The 24,196-nt window shown below is 38.0% G+C and overlaps 1 protein-coding gene across 1 annotated transcript in view; it reads right to left on the reverse strand.

Annotated features, from left to right (window-relative positions):
- The window catches only part of LOC131275493 (septin-14-like), a 231,533-nt gene that overhangs the window by 103,434 nt on the left and 103,903 nt on the right, over positions 1-24,196 (reverse strand). Inside the window, 5 exon segments of the mRNA XM_071211464.1 lie at positions 3,083-3,149; positions 3,151-3,225; positions 4,158-4,326; positions 7,395-7,491; positions 17,424-17,430. Of these exon segments, the coding sequence (XP_071067565.1) occupies positions 3,083-3,149; positions 3,151-3,225; positions 4,158-4,326; positions 7,395-7,491; positions 17,424-17,430 (415 nt within the window).

A 24,196-nucleotide genomic window follows, 5' to 3' on the forward strand; every position in this document is an offset into this window, starting at 1 on the left:
TTGTTGTAGTTTGTTAAAACCTGATGCTCCTGGTTCATCTTCTATATCCCCCTGCTCACCCTGGGAATCAACTACTTCTCCAAGGATTCCTCATTCCTTTAATTTAAAGGATATTTAGAAAGCAAGATCTGGGCACCAGATGTCCTCTTTCTATTGCGGTGTCAATGCTTCTTGGCCTTCTCAGCAGACAAAGGTTGGAAGTAATATAAGTACAGTAGCTCATGTATACATATACTTATATATTTATTTCTAAATCTGCCTATATTTAAAAACCTGATTATATTTGAAAACCTCTGATTAAAATCCAACAATCATAAGGTTTATTCTAGATCTGCCCCTTTCCTTGATTGTAATTTCTTTCCCAACAATGAGAAAACTGGCTTTCCATATCTATAATATATTTCTTTACTCATTTAACCCAAGTTTTTATGCATAAAGTCATTTTAAAATTGCTAGCCCATTCTGTGTGAGAACTAAATTTACTAACTAGAATACAATAGCTATGCAGAGGAGTTTTTTTTGTTGTTGTTCTCAGCATCACCGTATCAAAATATTGTTTTCCCTAGTTACTCTTAGTAGGTTCTTTCCTTTCCTACCCCTTTCATTGTGGTTGTTATTTCTTCGTAATAGATTTAGGTTCATTTTTTAAAGTTTGCATACTATTTTGGATTTCTCCTACAGTATGGTTGATATTTTTAGAGATGATGTAGATTTTCTTTCATTTTACTTTCATCAGAGTTATAAAATTCCATATTTTTCACCTCTTTGGTTTGACAGCACATATCCTCAGAGGTTATTTTCTCACTTCAACCAGAAAGTAAGTGGTGATTTTGCTTAATCCAGTCGTGATTGTCATCTGTTCTGACCTCCCCAAGTATGTATTTGTTTTTGGGAGGGGGTGTGTATTTACCTAGTTTTTTTAAACCAAGCCTTACTGGTATCTGTCCCATTTCCTAATCGATATCTTAGTACACTTAATCTATAGACACTAAAAGAAGCCTTCTCTTTCTCTGTCTCCTTCATTGGACCTTGTCTCGGCTTGCCAGGCTTCTCTGACAATATCACCCAAAAGGTTGGCTTAACAACAGGAATTTATTGGCTCATGGTTCCAGAGGCTAGAAGTCCAAAATCAAGGCCTCAGGAAGGCCATGCTTTCTCCCCAAATTCTGTTTCAGTCCAGTGCTGGCTTGTTGCAATCCTTGGGGTCCCTTGGCTTTTTCTCTGCCTCCTGTTGCGTGGTCATCTGTCTCCCTATGTCTGGGATCTCATTTTCTGCTGACTTGCCCCTTCTGTGTGGCCTTCTCTGCCTGTGTCCAAATTTCTCCTGGTAAGTCTGATAATGGACCCCAGGAGTACGAATTAAGGCCCACCCTGATTCCCTGGGACCATCCCTTAACTGAAAATAACATCCTATTTACACATGAGTTCACACCCACAGGAATGTAGATTAAGATTAAGAACATGTCTTTCATTGGGGACATAATTAATCCTATCACAGGTTTATTTCATTTATTCAGTTAGGTTACTCTTTTTTAAATTTTATATACAGTAAAATTCATGCTTCATAGTGTACATAGCTATGAGTTTTGAAAAATGCATAGAATTGTGGATCTTTCTCAGGACATAGAAAGGTTCTACAACACTCACTCTGCAAAAGAAAACCAAAAAATTCCCTTGAACTTTGGTCTTTTTATCCCTGTGCTGATTCCACACTGCATTAATTATTTTAGATTTATCACAAGGCCTAATATCTGAAGAGCATGTCTTATTTTGTTTTCTTTAATATAACTTGTGCATTCTTAGTCCTTGGCACTTTTTTGTATATATGCATACAAAATTGGGTTTCTGTTCGGGATTGCATGGAATTGATAAATTGTCTAGCCATTTCTATAACCAATGTAAAGCACAGTTCTTATTGTTGGTTTAAATTGTTATCTTTGTATGGTGTGTTATGCACATTATCTTTTATCTCTATTGATTCTCTGTTGAGATGTTCTGTCTAAAGGCAATAATGGTGTATTAAAGTCCTACACTATAATTGTAGAGGCTTCTATTCCTTCACTTAGGTTTTTCAGTGTTTGCCTCTCATATTTGGAGGTGCTCTGGTTAGGTGCATAAATGTTTATGATTGTTCTTTCTTCTTGAAAGATTACCTCTTTTACTAATATTTAGTGTTCATTTTTTTCTCTTATGTTAGTGTTGTGATTAAAGTTAATTTTGTCCAATATTAGTATAGCTACTCCTGCCATTTTTGGCTAATGTCTGCTGGTAAGAATGTTTTCTAGCCATTCACTTTCAACCTCCTTGAATCCCTTGGTCTAAGGAGGGCTTATTGTAGACAGCATATAGATGGGGCTTATTTCCTTACCCATTCTGCCAATCTGTGTCTCTGACAGGTGAGTTTAATCCATTAACCTTCAGTGTTATTATTCTGAAAGAATTACTTACATTAGCCTTATTTTCTTTGGATTTGTGTATGTCAGATGTTTTTATTTGTCTTTTTGTCATTTTAGTTGTTCTGACACATTCCTCCAACTCAGACTGTCCTGTTTTTTTTTTTCCTCCTGCAGAACTCCCTTTAATATTTCTTGAAGTGTAGGTTTCTTATTGGCATACTCTCTTAGTTTCTGTTTATCTGTGAACATTTTGAACACTCTGTTGTTTTTGGATGTCAGCTTTACTGGATAGAGTATTCTTGGCTGGAAATGTTTTTCTTTCAGTACCTTGTTATGTCAGACCATTGCCTTCTAGCCTCCATGGTTTCAGATGAGAAATCAGCACTTAATTTTATTGAGCTTCCTTTTGTGTGAAAATTCAAATTCTAAAGATGATGAAAGTAAGTGTATTTTTCAAAATGATTTTTAGGAATCATTGAAATAATAAGTTCTACAAGTGCTCTAAAAATAATAAAATTACAGACCATAATTTCTAAATGGCAGTGTTTCTAAAGGCAGTGTTAAGAAACATGTTAAATGGCTAAGCTTTGAAGAACAGCAAGTAGCTAAAAATGTCTTAACTGAACACTTGAGATTAAAGCTCTCATCCAAATGAGTACAAATTACATTAAATTGGCAGTACTTGCCTCCTTTTAAGCTTCTTTAAATGCAGTTTCTTTTTCCTTTACTCTTTCCTTTACTTGCTGCATAAACCTGTTTCAACTCTTCTTCCTCTCTCTGGCATTGATCATAGAACTCTTGTCTTTTGACTTCATAGATCTCTTGAAAACTAAACAGGGATTTTTATACTCTCATATTAATGTGTTAATATAAATAAACATGTACAAATATGTATATTTTTAATGTTATTTCCCACATAAGAACATTTAGCAATATACTCTCATGTGTAGCCATGCAATATATGGAAATTTCTATATCAGGAGATGTAAAAAGCAGGTGCTCTATTTAATATGCATTGATACTAAAGTATGTAGAAGTATATATTAAAAATGGTAGAATTTTGAAACACATATATCAGTGAATTTTTGTTCCTATTCCCTTTCTATTATATCACACACTTTCACATCTTTAGATAATAAAATTTGGGGAAACCTCTAATTTATGATACTATTTTCAAATTTTAAATAAAGCTAGTCGCCTTTCTAAATATCATTTAAAAGAGCCAGTTCAATTTTGGTTGTCTTCAAGGAACCATAACTGATACATCTGTATTGTCGTGCACTGCCATACTTTGGCAGCATATATCCTCTTCCTCTTCAATGAGGCTAACCACATCTGCTCTCAGACTTTTCACTTACCTTTCATGATATTACATCACTGTTTTTCATCATTCCTCCTTCCAGCCCTTTTCAATATTCTTTGCCAATTTGGTGCAATTTTGCCAATCTTCTTTTCGAGTCTCTATTTTATATTTATATTTCATATAAATATATTTATATGGAATTTTATATTTCATAAAAAATAGAACAAAATAATGTAGTTTTCTCTCAGACATATGTTTCAACATATACTGAAATAAAAGAGACCTTGTATTAGGTTGCTCCTAAGAAATATCTCCATCTAAGTCATTAGATGATTGAAAACGTAAAAGTCAAGATGCAAGAAATATGATTATTCTCCTTTCCAATTCATTCCTTCTCATGGTTGTGGGGGGAATTCCAAATTATGCATTTCTTTGTCTTTGCAAGTTCCCCCACTCACCTGACTGGCTGGTTGTCTGCACCCACATCTGTGAAGCCCATTGTGTGGAGTTCGTAGCACCTGTAACGTTCATAGTGTCGAGTGTGGGTCTGTTCTTTCATGTCTCCCATATTTGTGCAAAGGAGAATATCCCAGAGTTTAACAAAGTCATGGTGATTTTCATTTTCCACTAGTGAGAAAAATAATGAAGTTGTAACACTCTTTATCAATCCCTGGCACTCAGTAATGAAGGCATGCATGAGAAACACATTTGAAATGACATATAGCTAACAATTTAATTTATTAATAGTTAATCTGTTAATAATTTTTAAAGTACAATTTTGGTTGCATTCTATATACCAATTATAAGTACAGTTCATTAATGGACCAGGAAATTTTCTTTGAATGTATAATCAAATGCATAAATGGGAAATAGAAAAAATAGTAAGTTATATTAGGATAGGTTGTTTTCATTTATAATTATCTTAGCATCTTACTAAATACACTCAGGATATATTACAGAGACCTAACAGAGTATGTAAGATAATTTCACTAAAGTGAGTTTTGTTAATGCAAAGACCTTAACATCTGTGCATGTTTTAATTATCAAATTCTATTTATGCAACCCATATTTATGAGACTGAATTAGTCAATATTCGAAATTAATGAATAAATTCCTGTGACTTTCTCTCCTGTTTGTTGTGTCAAAAGACTAAGCACAAGAAATTATTGCATTGTATATGATATTGTGACTAAATTATATATATAGTTCATAAAAAGATGTCATTTTAAATGTTTCTTAAGTTCAAAATTTTCTAATGAGTTAATTTGTTTCATTTTCTTTTCTTCTTTTTTTAAAAAGATACATAGATCACAAAAAATGTTACATTAAAAAATGTAAGAGGTTCCCATATACCCCACCCCTACTCTCCCCCACTCCTCCCACATCAACAACCTCTTTCAATGCAATGAATTGTGGCACATTCACTGCTTTTCATGAGTACATTTTGAAACACTGCATGGATTACAGTTTTCATTGTAGTTTCCAGTCTTCCCCACTCCATTCAGTTGGTTAAGCCAGGAAATGTAACGTCCAGCATCTGTCCCTGCAATATAATTTAGGACAATTCCAAGTCCCAAAAATGCCCCACATCACATCTTTTCTTCCCTCTCCCTGCCCTCAGCAACTACTGTGGCCACTATCTCCACATCAATGACACAATCTCTTCATTGCTAGAGTCACAATAGCTTTATAGTAGAATGCCAGTAAGTCCACTCTAAATCATATTTTATTCCTCCATTCCATTGACCCTGGGATGGTGATGTTGACAGGTTAGCTCAGGGGATTCCTGCCTAGCACATAAGTTCATTTTTAAAACCAAAGAATCTGGAATCCAGTATGGGTAAAGATAATCTATTGTCCATTAATTAGCATTAAGGTATATGAACCAGACAGTAAATTATTAATACTTCTTTTTATAATATTATAACTCATCATAAAATGATATAATATAAATGTCAAGGGTCTAATTTACCTTTAGCCAAAGGTAAATTACACTTCTTTGGTTTAGAAATGGTTGTCCATTCTTTTTTCTAGAGACCAGTTAAAAATGCTTTATAAACTTCCTTGTCGCTCAAATGTAGCCTTTCTAAGGCAAACTTAGCATATAAATGCACTACCTCCCCCGCCCTAATTTCTGGGACAGGACTCAGGGGGATGAGCCTTCCTAGCACTGAGGGATTATTACCAGGAGCCAACTGCCAATGCATTTGGAAAAATACCTTGATCAAAAGGAGGAAATATTAAATGCAAATGAGCTTTTATGGCTAAGAGATCTCAAAGTGAGTTTTGAGGTCATTCCAGAGGCTATGCTTATGCACATCTCAGCAGGATCTCATTCATGGTCACAGTAAACAGTGCCTCAAACACTGGAGTTTCTGAAGGCTCTAGAGACATCTAAACATTATAGACAGGGCAGATAATCTCAGGAATTCAGCACTCTGTCAGTGGGTCTTACTTTGGAATACATGTTCCCAATGTAAAGGGTTAGACTCATTTATAATTTCCCTACACATGGCTATTCTGCCTCTTTTATTTGAACCTATAATTAGCACTATACTCATTAAATACATGTTCCAGAGACTTAAATCTTTGGTTTGTTCATATGCCTTTTGAGCCCTGAATCTCAGCAGAATTGGAACACCTACTCTTCAGTTCATTGGACTTGCCCAGGACTACTAACAAAAGGAAGATGATGGAAAACACCCATCCCAAAATATAGAAAGTATCCACAATTGCAAGGAAGACAGTTCCATCCATTTGGCCCTCTCAATCAGAATCAGAGTGGGCATCACATCCTAAAATCCTCAAGAGTGATGAATGAACAAACGAAAGAGGGCAATGCAACTATGGGTGGATGTAGACTTATTATTACACTAAAATTGGAAGAATTTGTAACATTCATATAAAAGCAGTAACAACAAGAGGCTCTGAGGAGAGGGAGAGGGAAGCATAGGTGTCAAATGGGGCACTTTTGGTACTTTGGAATTGTCCTGCATGACATTGCAATGACAGGTAAAGGCCATTATACATGTTGTCCTAACCTGTAAAATTGTGCTGTGGAAAGTTTAAAGTATATTGAAAACTATAAGCCATGGTTAGTAGCAATGCTTCAATATGTTTTCATCAATTGTACCAAGTGTATCACAATAATATGACTTTGTTAATGAGGGAAGTGAGAGTGGGGAGAGGGTGGGGTATGTCGGAACCCCTTACATTTTCATGTAACATTTGTGTAATCTAAAACTTCCTTAAGAATAAAAATTAAAAGAATACTTTATAAATTATGTAGCAATTAGTTTATTCAGCATGGTTAAACACCAGTATTTATGCTCCAATTTGGCTGAAAGTTCCTTTTGTTCAAAATCGTTCCCAATCATCTGGATGTCATGGTTTACGCACACAAAGAGAGAAAATATGCACATGGCACGTTGGGCTTAAAGAGGCCGTCCTACCCAGCCTCTGTGCATTGTAGCTTAAAGCAGCATCCAGAAAACCCTGATGAAAATGAATCATGGTCAAATAAATATTAGTGCATTTGAAAATGCAATTTGTGCTCCTATTGGTATCTTAATTTGCAGTTTAGCAAGAGTTACTAAAATTAGCTTAAGCTGAAGTCCTTTTCTGAGACTGTGAGGTGACAAGCACGGTATATTATTATAATTGTTTCTGAGCCTGCTCACATTCATCATACTTACCTTGTAAGACTCCCCAGGGGTACTGGCGGCCTCTGAACATCCTTTTTCCTACTTTTACTTCATCCATACTCCCGACCACAGGAAAGGGTAAAAGTCCCTGGAAAGAAACAATGACATCAATGCATTCCTTAGTACCAATATGGCTTACTATGTTATTCTTATTACTGTTACGCAAATAGGAGACAGGAATATCATACTAAATGTACTCAAAAAGACATCTTCTCTGCCTCACAGATGACTAGGCAGTGATTATGAGCTAACTGATTTCTACACTCATTAATATCAGGCTATACACACACATGAAAATTACCTACTGAACAGAGCTTAAAGCAAGGCATCCTGCTTGGGGAATACAAAGAGGAGAAATTTTTAGTAGATATATCATTACTCTTCTGTTATCTTTCGCCTCAAAAACAAAGGTAATGTTTAAGGAATATGGACAAAAAAAAGAAAAAAGAAAAAAAAAAGGGGGTTCCCACGTACCCCACACCCACCCACATGCCCCACCCGCTCCTGCTGCATCGACAACCTCTTTCACCGCTGTGGCACGGTTGTTGCATTTGGTGAATGCATTTTGGAGTGCTGCTGCACCGCATGGGTTGTGGTTTGCATTGTGGTTTGCACTCTCCCCGTATATTCGGTGGGTTGTGGTGGGATGTATGGTGTCCGGCGTCTGTCCCTGGGTATCGTTTGGGGCGGCTCCGGGTCCCGGGGGTGCCCCCACGGCGCGTCTCCTCTTCCCTTTCCTGCCCGCGGTGGCTGCCGTGGCCACTCTCTCAGGATCGATGCTGCGGTTTCTTCCGTTACTGGTCACGGTGGTTCCATGGCGGAATACCAGTAAGTGGAGCCCATTTTATTCCTATTTCTTCCTTATGTCTTACTAAGTCTGGTCTCTGAAAATAGCGCTAGATATTTTATAATACAAATGTTTGGATCAGTCCTCATTTATTTAACAAATATTTAATGATCCTGTACTATGTATATGTGCTGTGATAGACTGGGATTAGAAAGACAAATAAAGAAATGTCCCTGCCTGATTTTTTTCCAAGCACACATATGTAGTATAGCAGAGTGTTTTTGGAATCAGACAGCCTTGAGGTTGGGTCCCAGCTGTGTGACCCTGTGCAAAGTATTTAACCAATTTGTGCTTATTTCGCTAATTCATAAAATGAAGAAAGTAAGAGTACGTAATTCATTTAATACATATTTGTTGGAACACTTGCTATTAAAAAAGAAGGAATGATATGTACTCTAGAATAGAGTAAAAACAGTACCAGTATAACTCGCAGTGAAGTCTAAATGCAATTTAGAGCATTAAGAGTTTGGTGGAGTCTGGAGAATGAGGTGGAACCCAAGCTGGATCTGGGAAGATGAGCAAGGCAGGGAGGGAGATCTTAGGTAGGTAGAAGGTTTTGAATAGGATACAGAAGCAGAAATAGGCAAGATCTGCCATGGTCTGCCTGAAGTTAAACAGGTTCATCTACCTGAATAGGAGGGTTGATATAAAGGAAATATCTAAGGCTAAAATTAGTAAACATTGCATTAAATATTTATATTTAGTAACTAACAGGAAAATATAAAAACAATTATATACCATGTCAAAGTGAGGTTTATTCCAGGAATGCAAGGTTGCTTTAACACCAAAAGTCCATTAATGTAATATATCATATAAAAAGAATAAAAAGAAGCAAAATCACATAACCATCTCCATTGATGCAGAAAAAGTACTTGACAAAATTCAATATGCTTTCATGATAAAAAAACACTCAGCAAACTAGGAATAGAAGGGAACTTCCTCAACCTGATTAAGGACATGTACAGAAAAAATCCACAGCTAAAATCAGAGTTAATGGTGAAAAGACAGAATGCTTTCCCTTCTAAAATTAAAAACAGAAACAAGTATATTCACTTTCAGCATTTGTTTAACATTGCACTTGATGTTCTAGCCAGGGCAAGTACGTAAGGGAAAGAAAAGAAGTCAAACGATCTCTATTCACAGATGGCATGATCTTTTACATAGGAAACCCTAAGGAATTCATGAAAAATTATTAGAACTAATAAATGAGTTCAGCATGGTTGCAGGATACAAGATCAATACACAAACACACACACAATTGTATTTCTATACATTTGCAATGAACAATCCAAAAATAATATTAAGAAAGCAATTCCACTTACAATAGCATAAAAATAATAAAATACTTAGAAATCAATTTGATGGAAATGCAAAATTTATATTCTGAAAACTACATAAAATTGTCAAAAGGAATTTTCAAAGATCTTAATAACTGGGAAAATATTCCCTCTCCATGAATCAGACTTCGTATGTTTTAAGATGGCAATACTCCCCAAACTAATCTACACATTCAGCAAAATCCCTATTAGACTCTCTACAGGCTTCTTTGTAGAAATTGACAACCTGATTCTAAAATTCATAGAGAATTGCAAAAGATCCAGGATAGCCAAAACAATCTTGAAAAAGAAGAAAAAGGTGAAGGATTTCAAAACCAACTACAAAGCAACTGTAATCAGACTGGTATGGTATTGGTAAAAAAACAGACATTTATATCATTGGAATAGAACTGAGAGTCTAGAATAATAGATAAAAACCATTCAATGGTGGAAAGAATAGTCTTTTGAACAAATGGTGCGCAGGCAACTGGATAGCCCCACGCAAAAGAATGATATTGGATCTTTAGCACACGCGATATACAAAAATTAACTCAAAATATACCAAAGACCTAAACATAAGAAATAAAATGACAAAACTTAGAAGAAAATCAGAATGAATTTTCATGACCTTGGATTTAAAAACAGATTCGTAGGTATGACATCAAAACACAAGCAACAACAACAATAACAACAAAAACAGATAAATTGGACTTTATAAAATCTGCATTTTAGATCCTGTAAGAAGTAAAAAGGAGAGTTATATACCACAAAATACAATACAATAGTGCTGGCATTTATAATTACTGAGATGGTTACCTTTACCAGAAGTCTCTATTTCTTATGCAATTTCTAATGACTGTCTAACTTCCTTTCCTTTCAGTCAGAAGAACTCCCTTTAGGATTGCTTGCTCGGCATTACTCATGGTGATGAACTCCCTCAGCTTTTGTTTATCTGGGAATGTCTTAATATCTACCTCATTTTTGAAAAACAGTCTCTCTGAACATAAAATTCCTGTTAGGCAATTGTTTTCTTTCAGCACTTTAAATACTTCATCCCTCTGCCTTCAGTCCTCCATGCTTTTTGGTGAGAAACTGACCCTTGATCTTATAAGGACTCCCTTGTACATAACTCAGTTTTCTCTAGCACCTTTCAGGACTCTTAACTTGTTCTTGACATTTGACAGTTTGACTATGGTGTGTCTGGATCTATATTCTACTTTATCCCTTTTGGGGTGTATTGAACTTCTTGAATTTGTATAATCATATTGTTTAAATTTGTGAAGTTTCCTGCCATTATTTCTTTGAATATTTTTTCTGTCCTTTTCTCTCTTTCTTTCCTTTTGGGATTCCCATAATGAATATTGGTGTGTTTGATGGTATCCCAAAGCTCTCTTAGTCTCTGTTCTGTTTTTTCAATTCTTTTATCTTTCTGTTTCTCACTTTGGATCATTTCAACTGTTTTGTCTTTGAGATCACTGATTCTCTCTTCTTCCAGCTCCACTCTCCTCTTGAAACCCTCCAGGGAAATTTTTATTTCAGTTATTATGATCTTCAACTCCGGTAGTTCTGTTTGTTTCCTTTGAAAATCTTCTCTTTATTGATATTCTCATATTTTTCATTCACTGTTTTCTAGATACCCTTAAGTTACTTGTTATCTTATCTCTTTGAGCATACCGAGGATCATTTTTTAAAAAAATCTTTGCCCTGTCTATCCAACATCTTGTCCTCTTCTTTGATGGTTTTGGATTTTTGTCTCATTCCTTTGGATAGGCCTCAATTTCCTGTTTCTTTTTCTAGGAATCTTTTGTAACACATTATTAACTGTGGGGTATGACATCTGAGCTGTCTGAGTCTTAAATTTGTCTCCAATTCTTGATAATGATATATTTCTTTGAGTGCCTGGAGTTAAAATGAGGTAAATCCGGACACTGGCTCCTATTTCCTCTGCCTCTGGCTACAGGTTATCCACCAGTTCCAAAGAGCCCCAGATGTTTTTGTTTTACCTCAAAAATGATTTTCTTTCTTTAAGTCTGTGCTTCAGGCAATGTTCCATAGCAATAAAAACTGCTATAAGGAGGATAGTGAGAATCTGAAGGGCGGTTAAAACGTAGAGAAGATTCGATGAGTCCTTTGATACTCAGTTTAGCCATATTTAACAAGCTTGTTCAATCTACAGCTATGGGGTCTTTTGCAGCCATGGCAGCACCACAGCCTCTGACTATGGCTCCATGGTTCCCGCCAACAGCCGGCTCCCTCCCAGTCTGCAGCAGAAACCATGCTGTCCCCATCAGCGCTCTTTGAAAATTAATCTTTTATCAGAATTTATGTTTGGAGACCTCAACCTTTTCCCCCTTCTTCTCAAGCTCTCTTACACTTGCAACATATCAGAAGTAAATAAAATGTCAGCAGTAGGGTGAAGTAGTCTAAGAAATTAATAATTTCATTTCTTATTAAACTGTGTGCTAGAAAGTCAGAATGAGAGCTCTTTTCTCAAAACTGTAAAACAGAAGAAAATTTGTCCTTCTACCTGTCATTCATGCATGCCCCCTTATTCCAATAAATCCATCTTAGTCAATGCTCCATTTTCATAAACCTAGATGTTCTTGTAAGTGGATTTGCTTTTTTCCCCAAAGACTCCCTAAAAAAAGAAATAGTATAGGTTGGGGGGAAAATACATCAAATGTAAGATAAGGAATATAGTTGGTAGTAATATTTTGATGATGCTCTTGTATAGTTTTTAACAAATATTTCACACCAATGCAAAGAGTTGGTGGAGGGGTGATGTATGAGACCCCTGTGTGATGTTAGGTATGTTTATTTTGTAAGTTCACAATCTTTACTATACACTTATTGTTTATGTGTGTTCATGTATGAATGATATACTTCAATTTTAAAAAAAGGCAAAAAAAAATTAAAAGGTGAAAAAAATATATATATATTGTCTGTTTTCTGGTACCATACTCTAAAGGCTGAATTTGTGTGTTTTTATGGGTATCTATTTTTTTGCATGCGTGTGCACAGCACTTTTTAAACAAATATGTAGATAATTCCTTTTACACATAACATTATATGTTTGAGGTTGAAATTTATTCATAACTTTTTTACTAATTCTACAGTTGGATCACACATGACCACATCTTAAAAATTAAACTTTGCAGAGAATAACAGTATGCAAATTCCAAAATATATGTTATTCCTGTTATAAGACATTATCTTACCAATCATAGGATACCCTGTCAAGTTCTGTAATATAGAAAGAATATCAATAAATCAGTTTTGGATAGATTGATTTTATTTTAGGTTTCTCAAAGTACATTTAAAAGTCCATGGGCAAGTCCAGGGCTTCAATATTATAAATGTAGATGTTCATAATTTTGTTTGATGGTAATAGTTAATTTAAGAGCTTTCACAACAAGAACACAAAACTGAAAGGTAAATTCAAGCTGAACTTAAGTGTTTTGGGTTGTATTGGTGATAAAGGTGGGAAAAGATACCTTCAGTAATGGTAAATCATTAACATAAAAGAAAAAGGAAATTTATGTGACAATAATATCTCAGGATTTCAGATTTGAGGAACAAAAGGCAGCTATTGCAAGAACTGAGCAACTGGGAAGTGAAGGCAGGAGACACACTCTGTGAGGCAGACTCTTGCTCACGCCTCTTACTAATGGCCTTGTGATGGAGATTTCTTGTTTCTTTATACCTTAAATGCCCAGAAAATTTAAAATAAAACTCTGCATCCTTGACTATTGAATGACTACCAATCAAGAAATTGAAGCATCTCTTCATTAGGAAGCTAAATTCTTACAACTACTTGGTGACAGTTGAGATGAATTACAGTTTCTTTCGTGTTTGAACACTCCATAGTGAAACACAGGACTTCTTTCATAAGGGGAAACAAACTTTAGAACTTTTCCTTTCTTCCACTGAATGAAGTTGAAAAGGGCAGTTTTTTCCCCATCAGCATTGAGTGCAGAAAAGAATCTGATTATGCAACAGTTGCCTTCATATTTATACCCGTCCCCTATTGAAATAAATATGTATCTTTAAAGTTTTTATGTGAAGTAATTTCAGACTTATAGAAAAGTTGCACAAATAGTGTAGAGGAAGAAACTGTGGTTTCATAATTGGCCCCAAATCACAGAGCTAGGAAGTGGTTGGGTCAGATTTTGAAAGCAGGTAGCTTGAACTGCTCTCCTGGTTTAATTTTTCCCTTCTCTGTCCTCCCCTCCCCTCCCCTCCCCTCCCCTCCCCTCCCCTCCCCTCCCCTTCTCTTCTCTTCTCTTCCCTCCCCTCCCCTCCCCTCCCCTCCTTCCCCTCTCTTCAAGTATCAGATCTTGTTATAAATCTAAAATAATTAATGTAAGTCTGGAATCAGCAGAGGGATAAAAATACCAAAGCACAAGGGAATCTTTTTTTGGGGGGCTAGAGTGGTAGAATTTTCTATGTTCTGAGAAAGATAGACAATTCTACACATTTTTCAAAACCCATAACTATGTACACAACAATATGTGAATTTTACTGTATAAAATTTTTAAAAAGAATAATCTAACTAACTAAATAAAATAAACCTCTTGCAGGTTGAATTATCTACCCCAATAAAAGGTGCATTCTTAATCTTAATCTACATTCTCATGGGTGTAAACTCATGTGTAGATAGGATGATATTTTTACTTTAGGGATAGTTCCAGGATACCAGGATGGGCCTTAATTCATACTCCTGGGGTCCTCTATTAGACTTACCAGGAGAAATTTGGACACAACCAGAGAAGGTCACACAGGAGAAGGGTCAAGTCACCAGGAACTGGGATCCCAGACACAGGGAGAGCGATGATCATGCAAGAGGAGGTAGAGACACAAGCCAAGGGACCCCAAGGATTGCAACAAGCCAGGGCCAGAGTGAAACAGAATTTGGGAAGAAAGCATGGCCTTCCTGAGGCCGTGATTTTGGACTTGTAGCCTCTGGAATCATGAGCCAATTCCTGTTGTTAAGCCAACCCTTTGGATGATATTTGTCAGAGAAGCCTGGCAAACTGAGATAAGGTCCAATGAAGGGGGCAGAGAAAGAGAATACTTCTATTTAGGGTCTATAGATTAAGTGTACTAAAATACCAATTAGGAAATGAGACAGATACCAGAGAGCCTTGGCTAAAACCAAACTAGGTAAACAGCCCCTTCCCATGCCCCCTTCCCCCCAAAAGACAAAAACTTTCTTTGGAAAGATCAGAAGAGCTGACAATCATGATTGGACCAAGGGAAATCATTACATACTTTCTGGTTGAAATGAAAACAGGTGCCAGTTATTTCAGTGTCAACCTCTGCTGACACTGTTGTGAAATAAAAAAGGGGAAGATCTGGAATTTTATAATTCTGACAAAAGTAAAATGAAAAAAAAAAAACCTGTATCATCTTTAAAAATACCAACCATACTGTAGGAGAAAGAAAAAAATACTATGCAAACTATAAAAAATGAACCTAACTCTATTGCAAAGAAATGACATAACCACAATGAAAGGGGTGGGGAAGGAAAGAACTTAAGTAGCTAGGGAAAACAGTATTTTGATACTGTGATGCTGATAACAACAACAACAAAAACTGTATGAAACTGCTGTATTCTAGTTAGTAAATTTATTTCTCACCCAGAATGGCATAGCAATTATAAAACGACTGTATGTGTATAAACTTGGGTTAAGTGCATGAGTAATTATAGATATGGAAAGTAAGTTTTCTCACATTTGGGGAAAGAAATTACAATCAAGGAATGGGGGAGATCTAGAATAACCTTATGAGTGTTTGATTGTAATCAGAGATTTTAAAATATAATCAGGTTTTTAAATACACACAGATTTAGAAATAAATATATGTATACATGGGCTTCTATACATATATTACTCCCAACCTCTGTCTGTTGAGAAGGCTAAGATGCATTGACACCCCAACAGCAAAAGAACATCTGGTGCCCAGATCATGGTTTCTAAATACCCTTTAAATTAAAGGAACCAGGAGCCCTTGGAGAATTCCTAGGATGAGCAGGGGAAAATAGAAGATGAATCTGGAGCATCTTGTGGTGCTAAAATATAAGGAATTGCTCAGCAAAGGATGGGAAGAGAGTCCAGGTTTCTCTCTGAGATAGAGTTGGAAGGAGCATTGCTCCCATTCTTAAAACACAACAAAAACCCAAACTGATTCTAGATTTATGTTTTTTTTCAAATCCATTGAAAAATGGTCACAGAGAAACCAAGTGACTCAGAGTCTAAGATGAAACAGGAGCCTACAGGGAGAAAAGAGATGTAAGTCCTCACTTACTGGGGTAGGTGCAACCAGACTCTGGTAAGAAGAATTCAGCTGGAATAGTTCATGATCTAGTGAAGACTAGGGGTGGACTGGCCATCCATTGGAAAGCCCCTATGGACTGCAAAAATTGGAGAGAGGAGGGTCTCACCCTCCTATAGAAACTTTCTCCATAAACCCAACTGGGAGTTCATAGGAAAGATCAGAGATTGTCCTAAGAAGGTATCTGTTGACCAGCCTGGGAGAAGAGAACAGCAAACATGGACGTAAAATTGCATAAACTTTTCCATTATGTCCTATGTGGAACAAAACCCTTAATCAAGAGGGGAAAGAAAAACAAACATGCTCTTCCTTAGGTCAGTGGTGAAAATTCCCTGTAGCTCAGGGAATAGAAAAAGAAAAAAAAAATTAACTTCTGGGTAATGGGTAAAAACGAACTGGAACCACAACTACAGCTGGGACAGGGGGAGCATAGCTGAGTAGGGCATGCTGCCCCTGCTCTCCTCCCTACCCAGGTTCTAGGAAACTGCCTGCCTAAGACTGAGGTTTAATTAGAACAGAGGGGGAAAGTACAACAACAACAACAAAGACCTTAATATAGAACTTTTGTTCACACGCAAAAATCTGTGCACAATTTTTCTAACAGCTTTGTTCATAATTTCCCAAAAAACTGAAAAAACTGAAGCATATTACTAAAGGTGACTAAATAAACAGGTTGTGGTAAATCCATAAATTAGAACAGAAGACTGCAGAAAATCTAAACCACTGAATAATACAATGACTTGCTTGAATTTAAATGCAAGTCTGCAAATTATATGATTACATGTATATAATACTGTGCATAGGGATGAAAAATAGATGAATGGTTTTTAAAAATTATAATAAAGTCTAATTTATGCTAATTTATTTAGTTTATGCCAAATTAAAGGTCATGAAGATTTCCCCCTGTTATTTGCTAATAGTTTTATAATTTTAGATCTTATATTTAGATCACTGATACATTTTGAGATATTTATTGTATATGGCATCAACTTTATTCCAACTTCATTTTTTTGTATTTGGCTATCCAGCTGTGACAGCACTATTTTTTGACAAGGCTATTCTTTTCCCATTGAATGGACTTGGCACCCTTGTCAAAAATCAATTGGCCATTGGTGTATGGGTTTATTTCTGGACTTTCAATACTATTCCATTGGTCTAGGTTTTAGTTTGGCAAATGGCTGCCTATGCAAAGTACCAGAAATGTGTGGCCTTAATAAACTATATTTATTTGGGGTAAAAGCTCACAGTTCTCAGTTCTAATTTGTGAAACATCCAACTTGATGTAACATAAGAGGTGCTGTCTCACCAACTGCCTCAGGCTGAAGCAAGATGGTGGGCAATCTGCCTGATCTTTGCCTTCATTTCAGGCTTCCTCTCACTCATCAGCTAATATGATGTTGGATTAGGTCTCTCAGGCTCACCTGCTCCACTTTCTTTCCAATTCCAGCTACAATCTGGCACAGAGTTTATCTCTTTCTTGTCTCCATATCAGTCTCGCCTGTTCTGCTCTCTTCCCAAGTTTACCTGTAAGCTAAAAGGCATATAGCAGGGCTGATCTACTCTTGAGCTTCTTCATGGGCCCAGGCTCTTGGGGGCGTCATGCTTAAGCTATCCTCTCTCACACATTGTAGATGCAGAATCAGATATGCTGTGTTTCTTTTCCTCTGTCCATCCGAGGACAGAGTCTTTTTATATCAGACCCAGCAAGGGGGCAGGGACTCATCTGACCCACACCTCACTGACGTAGTGGATTAAAAAGCCCTGAAGCAATCTTATCAAGTAATCTGATCAAAGTCCACCCAGCTAAATTTAATGCAATTAAAGGGTGTCTCACCCAGAGGAATTAGTTTACAAACATAATCTTTCTCTTTTTGGAATTTGTAAAATGATTTCAAACTTCCACAGTTTATATGTATATTCTTATGATAGTACCACACTGACTTGTTGACTGTCACATTGAGGTGAATTTTCTAATCAGAAAATGTGAGTCCTCCAACATAGTTCTTTTTCAAGACTATTTTGGCTATTTGGGGCACCTTGCAATTCTATATTGATTTGAGGATTAGCATTTCAATTTCTGAATAAAATTTGTTGGAATTTTTTACTGGGATTCTGTTTAAAGATACTCAGATTACATAAATGTTACATAAAATATATAGGGGATTCCCATATGCCCCGCTCTGTGCCACTCCCACATTTTCCCACATTGACAACATCCTTTATTAGTGTGGTACATTTGTTACAATGGATGGAAATATTTTGGAGCATTGCCACTATGCATGGATTATAGTTTATATTGTAGTTTACTCTCTCTCCTGCACATTTTTGTAAGCTTTTACAAGATCTATAGTGGCCTATATCTGTCATTGCGATATCATTTGGGACAAGTCCCAATTCCTGAAAATGCTTCCAAATTGCAGCTATTTTTCCTTCTCCCTCCCCTCGGAATCTCCAGTGGCCACTGCCTCCACCTCAATGATAAAAGTTCCTTTGTTGCTAGAGTCACAATAAGTCTATGGTAGAATGAGTGTTAGTTTACTCTAGTCCATCAGTTATTCCCCAATCCTGAGGCTCCTGGGATGGTGATGCTCATTCCACCTCTAATTGGAAAAGGGCATAGATGCAATGGGGCAGATGGAGGGGACTATCTTGTTTGCCCTTGCAGAATCTTTGTTCCTTGAGATGGTCATTGTCCATCATCATCTCCTTGTTAGCAGTCCTGGTTGAGTCCAGTAAATGGGAAAGTAGGTGTTGCAACTCTGTTGAGATTCAGGGCCCAACAGGCACATAGAGAGCCCAAAGATTTAAGTTTTCTTGGACATACACCTATCAACTCTAGTACTAACTATATGTTCAAATAGAAGGGGCAGAAGAACCTGTTTAGGGAAACCACAGTTGAGTCCATTTCTGTCACATTAAGGAGAATGAATACCAAAGTAGGGCCCACTGGTAGGGTGCCAAACTACTGAGCTGTCAGCTGTCGGAGTTGCGGACCCGAATGGTATCGGGAATGAAAGATAAAGAGAAATTGGATGCTGCATCCAGCATCCAGGTGGAATCTGAGCCTCCTCTTGACATAGAGGTGCAATGGACACAACCAATCCAATGTCCACATAGAAGAGGTGGCATTGGATTGGGAAAAGTGGACATGGTGGACGATGGGTATGGGGAAAGGCAGGAAGAGATGAGAGGTGGAGGCGTCTTTGGGACATGGAGCTGCCCTGGATGGTGCTTCAGAGGTAATCACCGGACATTGTAAATCCTCACAGGGCCCACTGGATGGAATGGAGGAGAGTATGGGCCATGATGTGAACCATTGTCTATGAGGTGCAGAGGTGCCCAAAGATGTACTTACCAAATCCAATGGATGTGTCATGATGATGGGAACGAGTGTTGTTGGGGGGGGGGGGAGAGGGGGGATGGGGGGGGGGGGTTGAATGGGACCTCACATATATATTTTTAATGTAATATTATTACAAAGTCAATAAAAAAAAAAAAAGAGAGATTGGGATCAGGGGATCTGAGAGCATTGATTTCTCAAGCTCATCAGACAAATTTATTGATCTCAGGGGCTTGCTTATATACCCCAACCGATCGTGAGAAGCAGGAACTATTCTAGATAACTATTACCATTATCTTATTTTTAATAATACAGTGGATTAGATAGTAACCGAAGCTCACAATTGTAGGTAGAGTGGCAGAGACATTCAGCCTGGCTGTGTTGTGAGCGACTAGATGATCACACTCTCTAGTCCACATGCTTTTGGGCACACCCAAAAGATGGCGAACCAGTACTGAGCCAAATGTCTCCAGCCCTGCCTCACCCTCCTCCCGTAAGCCCTCCACCTATCAGCTATGCCCTGTAAGCCAAACTGCTACATAAGCGCTATAACTTCCTGAATAAAGCAGACGTGCGTCATGAACCCATCTCTGGAGTGAGTGTATCTCCGTTGTCCTTACCCCAACGAGCCTCCCTCATTCAACACACAATATTCTATTATGTTACTGAAACAAATATACTCATAAATCTTGTTGCCCAGGTCGTTCTGTGCTATCAAGTCCTGGTTCCATCAGGATATTACATCCCCCTGCACGTGCACCTCTAGGGACAGCATGACCCAGTTGTCAAGGAAGTAACTTGCTATTATGGAAACAACATGCCTTTGTTTCCCACAGTCAGCCCTGACTATAATGTCTGGATGTCTCCAGAACTGTCATATGATCCAGCAATCCCACTGCTGGATATATACCCAAAAGAATTGAAAGCAGTGACACAAACAGTTATATGCACACCAATGTTCATAGCGGCATTATTCACTATTGCCTAAAGTTGTAAACAAACCAAATACCCATTAACAGATGAATGGATAAGTAAACTCTGATATATACATCAATGGAATATTACTCATCTGTAAGAGGGAATGCAGTATTAATAAACTGGTTAACATGGATGAATCTTAAGGACCTTAAGTTGAATGAAGAAAGTTAGACACTGAAGGCAAAAATTACAGGGAAACGGACTTTGGCCCAGTGGTTAGGGCGTCCGTCTACCACATGGGAGGCCCGCGGTTCAAGCCCCGGGCCTCCTTGACCCGAGTGGAGCTGGCCCATGCGCAGTGCTGATGCGCGCAAGGAGTGCCGCGCCACGTAGGGTGTCCCCCGCGTAGGGGAGCCCCACGCGCAAGGAGTGCACCCATAAGGAGAGCCGCCCAGCGCGAAGGAGGGAGCAGCCTGCCCAGGAATGGCGACGCCCACACTTCCCGTGCCGCTGATGACAACAGAAGCGGACAAAGAAACAAGAAACAAGACGCAGCAAAAAGACACAGAAAACAGACAACCGGGGGAGGGGAGGGGAATTAAATAAATAAAAATAAATCTTTAAAAAAAAAAAAAAAAAAAATTACATTACCTCACTGATATGAACTAAGCAAATTGAGCTGACTCACAGAGCTAGAGTATGGATGATAAGTTTACAGGAGACAGAAAGGGATAGGAAGGTTGTGAGTCAATGCCCATTTGGGCAAAACATATGATAAGGTGGAAGGGTATAGTTATGCAGTGGATGGGCACAGCAGTGTTGCAGTGATGCTACTAGGTTGAGGGGTGCTGGTCTGTAAGGGGGTAGGAGTGTGGGTTGGAATGTCCATGGCACTAGAGATTTGCAGGTATGTGGTTGAAACTACAATGTTGGGAATGTTCTTTTGCCAAATATGACAGGAGAGGATTACTTGTTTAGGATGCTCAATGTGGGGGCATGCGAGAAAGGGCACACCTGGGCAGGCTTCTAGGGAATGTATAGTGTTCATCTTTTCATAGTGTGCTGTATCAGTGGGTGGAGACCCACATAATGAGTGGGATGGTGTTGGACTCCCATCCTGGGGAGTCCTGCTGTGTTCTCAAATATAGGGGCGGGTGTCACTTGAGAGCATAAGCAGTACATTAACGGAGAGGATAGACCAGTAAGTCAAGCTCTCAAAGTTGTTGCAAGTAACTATGAGTCTTATCCTCCAATAAATTAATCTTGGTGGATACCTTGGGCCCCAAAAGCAGGGGGAGGTAGTAAAGAATAGGTGGAACATGGGGCATTTTAGGGGTGATGGAATTATTCTACATGTTATTGCAATGATGGATACAGACCAAGTTAAATTTCATCAAAGTTTATAAAAGTGTATGATGCAAAATATAAACCATAATGTAAATAATTTCTTTGGTTAGTAGCAATGTTTCAATATTTGTACATCAATTGTTGTACATTTGCCAAATTCCAGCTGTGACTCTTCCTGAGAAGAGAATAAATACGGAGAGTAGAGAGCGCTTATCCCTTTAGAAGTTGTTGAGGATGCGAAGTGAGTTCTGCCTGATGCGTGTATATTTAATCGGTAGACACCAGGATTTTAGATGAGAAGAAGTTTATTTAGCAAAGGCTATCATTAATAAATACAGGGTAGTGGTTTAGGAGGGTTGATTTTCCTCATTCCAGTCTCATTGACAAGAAAAGATGAGGAATATTTATTTAACAAAGGGAGGTAGGGACAGGGATATAGGAGCTATTGGCACATTGAGATTTGTCAGTAAACATTCAAACTAATGATTCCTGGTTGTTCTCTGTGCATGCTTTGTTAGTCTCAGTTCTGTGGGGGAGGGGGAGTAGAAAGCAGAACTGGTCCTTAGGTTCATAAGTTGCTCATTATACTTTTTATTTCTCAAGATTTATTTATTTGTTTCTTCCCTCTTCCCTTGTTTTGCGCTCGCTGTCTGCTCTCTGTATCCATTTGTTGTGTGTTCTTCTGTGTCTGCTAGTCTTCTCTCTAGATGGCACCAGGAACTGATCCTGGGACCTTCCAGAATTGAAGAGAGGCACTCAATCTCTTTTGCCACCTCAGTCCCTGGTCTGCTGCATTTCTTATTGTCTCTCCTCTGTGTCTCTTTTTGTTGCATCATCTTGCTGCACCAGCTCTGTGCTCAGGTCCACTCTCCATGCAGGCCAGCATTCTGTATGGGCCAGCTCACCACGTGGGCCATCTTGCCCTCACCAGGAGGCCCTGGGATTTGAACCCTGAACCTCCAATATGGTAGATGGGAGCCCAATTGCATGAGTCACATATGCTTCCCCCTCATTATTTTCAAAAGAGGGAAGTGAAAGTTTTAACAGGTTAATAAGGGAGGGGCTATTCTAGTGGGTTAGTACATTGCAGTTTCATTAAGAGTGATTTTTATTGTATTTAGGCAAATTTTTCTTCAAGGTTTTCTTTCTTTTAATTGTGAATATTTTCATGTTTAGAACTAATTAAAGCTAGTCTTGCTGGAGCTGCTAAACACAATCAATCTCCCTCCCCAGGCTTGTGGTAAATGCTGGGTCACGAACAAAGAGAAATGGAAAGTTTTACAAACTAGGGGTGATGAGAAATGAGTCATAGGATTTATTTTATAGTCCCGTGTGAATATTTTTTAAGGAAGAGATAACTAGCTTTTGGGAGAATGATCCCACCCTCCATCAAAAACTATTCCCTGGCTCCCTTTAAAACTTGCCAGAGTCAAAGAATCTAAAATTAGAATTGAACCAGCCTTTCTGTGATGTTTGTTCCTCATATTCCACGTTTGCAGGAAATTCCTCATTTCCTAGGCTCCTAACCACATATGGATGTGGAGATTCCCTATTCTGCCTCATTTTCCTGTACCCTCTTGAACCTCCAAACCCTTCTAATGTGTACTCTGGAATTTAAGTTTATCAGCTAAAACCTGTATGTCCTTTACCTCTTTTTTATTTTGGTAACAGTTTTATTGAGATAGAATTCACATATCATGCAATCTATCTAGTTAAAAGTGTACAACTGAATGGCATTTAGTTTATTCTGAGAGATGTGTATCTATCACTACAGTTTTAGAACAGATAGACAAACACCATAGATTTGAGAAAAAGATAGATACAATTTTAGCCACAGAGACAAATCATAGAAACACAGAAGCACAGTGATAGAAAACTTACTGACTGACTGTTTCCCATGATAACTCTAGAGAAACAGTAAAGAAACAGAATTAGAAACAGAAGAAAATTCTCTTACCTAATGACTGAAACAGAGGCTGTAACACAGGGCCTGACCAGACTTCTGCTCAACAAAAGATTTTGACCTCAACTGCACCATATGAAAGTTCAAAGACAGGCTCATAATTTTTTTTCATTTTATTTTTTTCTTCTTTATTTTCTTTTAAATGTTACATTAAAAAAATATGAGGTCACGATATACCCCCCACTCCCCCTACCCTTCTCCCACATCAACAACCTCTTCCATCATCATGGCATATTCACTGCACCTGGTGAATTACATTTTGGAGCACTGCTGCACCACATAGGCAGTGGTCTACATTGTGGTTTACACTCTCCCCCATTCCACCCAGTGGGCCATGGCAGGACATACAATGTCCAGCATTTGTTTCTGCAGCACCACACAGGACAACTCCAAATCCTGAAAATGGGCCCACATCATATCTCTTCTTTCCTCTCCCTACCATCAGTAGCTACTGTGGCCACTTTCTCCTCATCAATATTACAATTTCTTCCCTTACTATACAATAGTTCCCCAGAATAACACCAGTAAATACGCTCTAATCCATACTCTATTCCTCCATTCTGCGGACCCTGGGATGGTTACATCCAGTCCCCCTCTACATCAAGAGGGGGGCTTAGATTCCACATGGATGATGGATGTAATTCTCCAGCTTGCAGTTGTAGGCACACTTGGCTCCCTGGTGTGGTGGTTGATCTTCTTTACCTCCCTGTTAGCTGGCCAGGCTAAGTA

This window comes from Dasypus novemcinctus, chromosome 23, assembly GCF_030445035.2.
Source record: "Dasypus novemcinctus isolate mDasNov1 chromosome 23, mDasNov1.1.hap2, whole genome shotgun sequence".
In the NCBI taxonomy this organism is placed as follows: domain Eukaryota; kingdom Metazoa; phylum Chordata; class Mammalia; order Cingulata; family Dasypodidae; genus Dasypus; species Dasypus novemcinctus.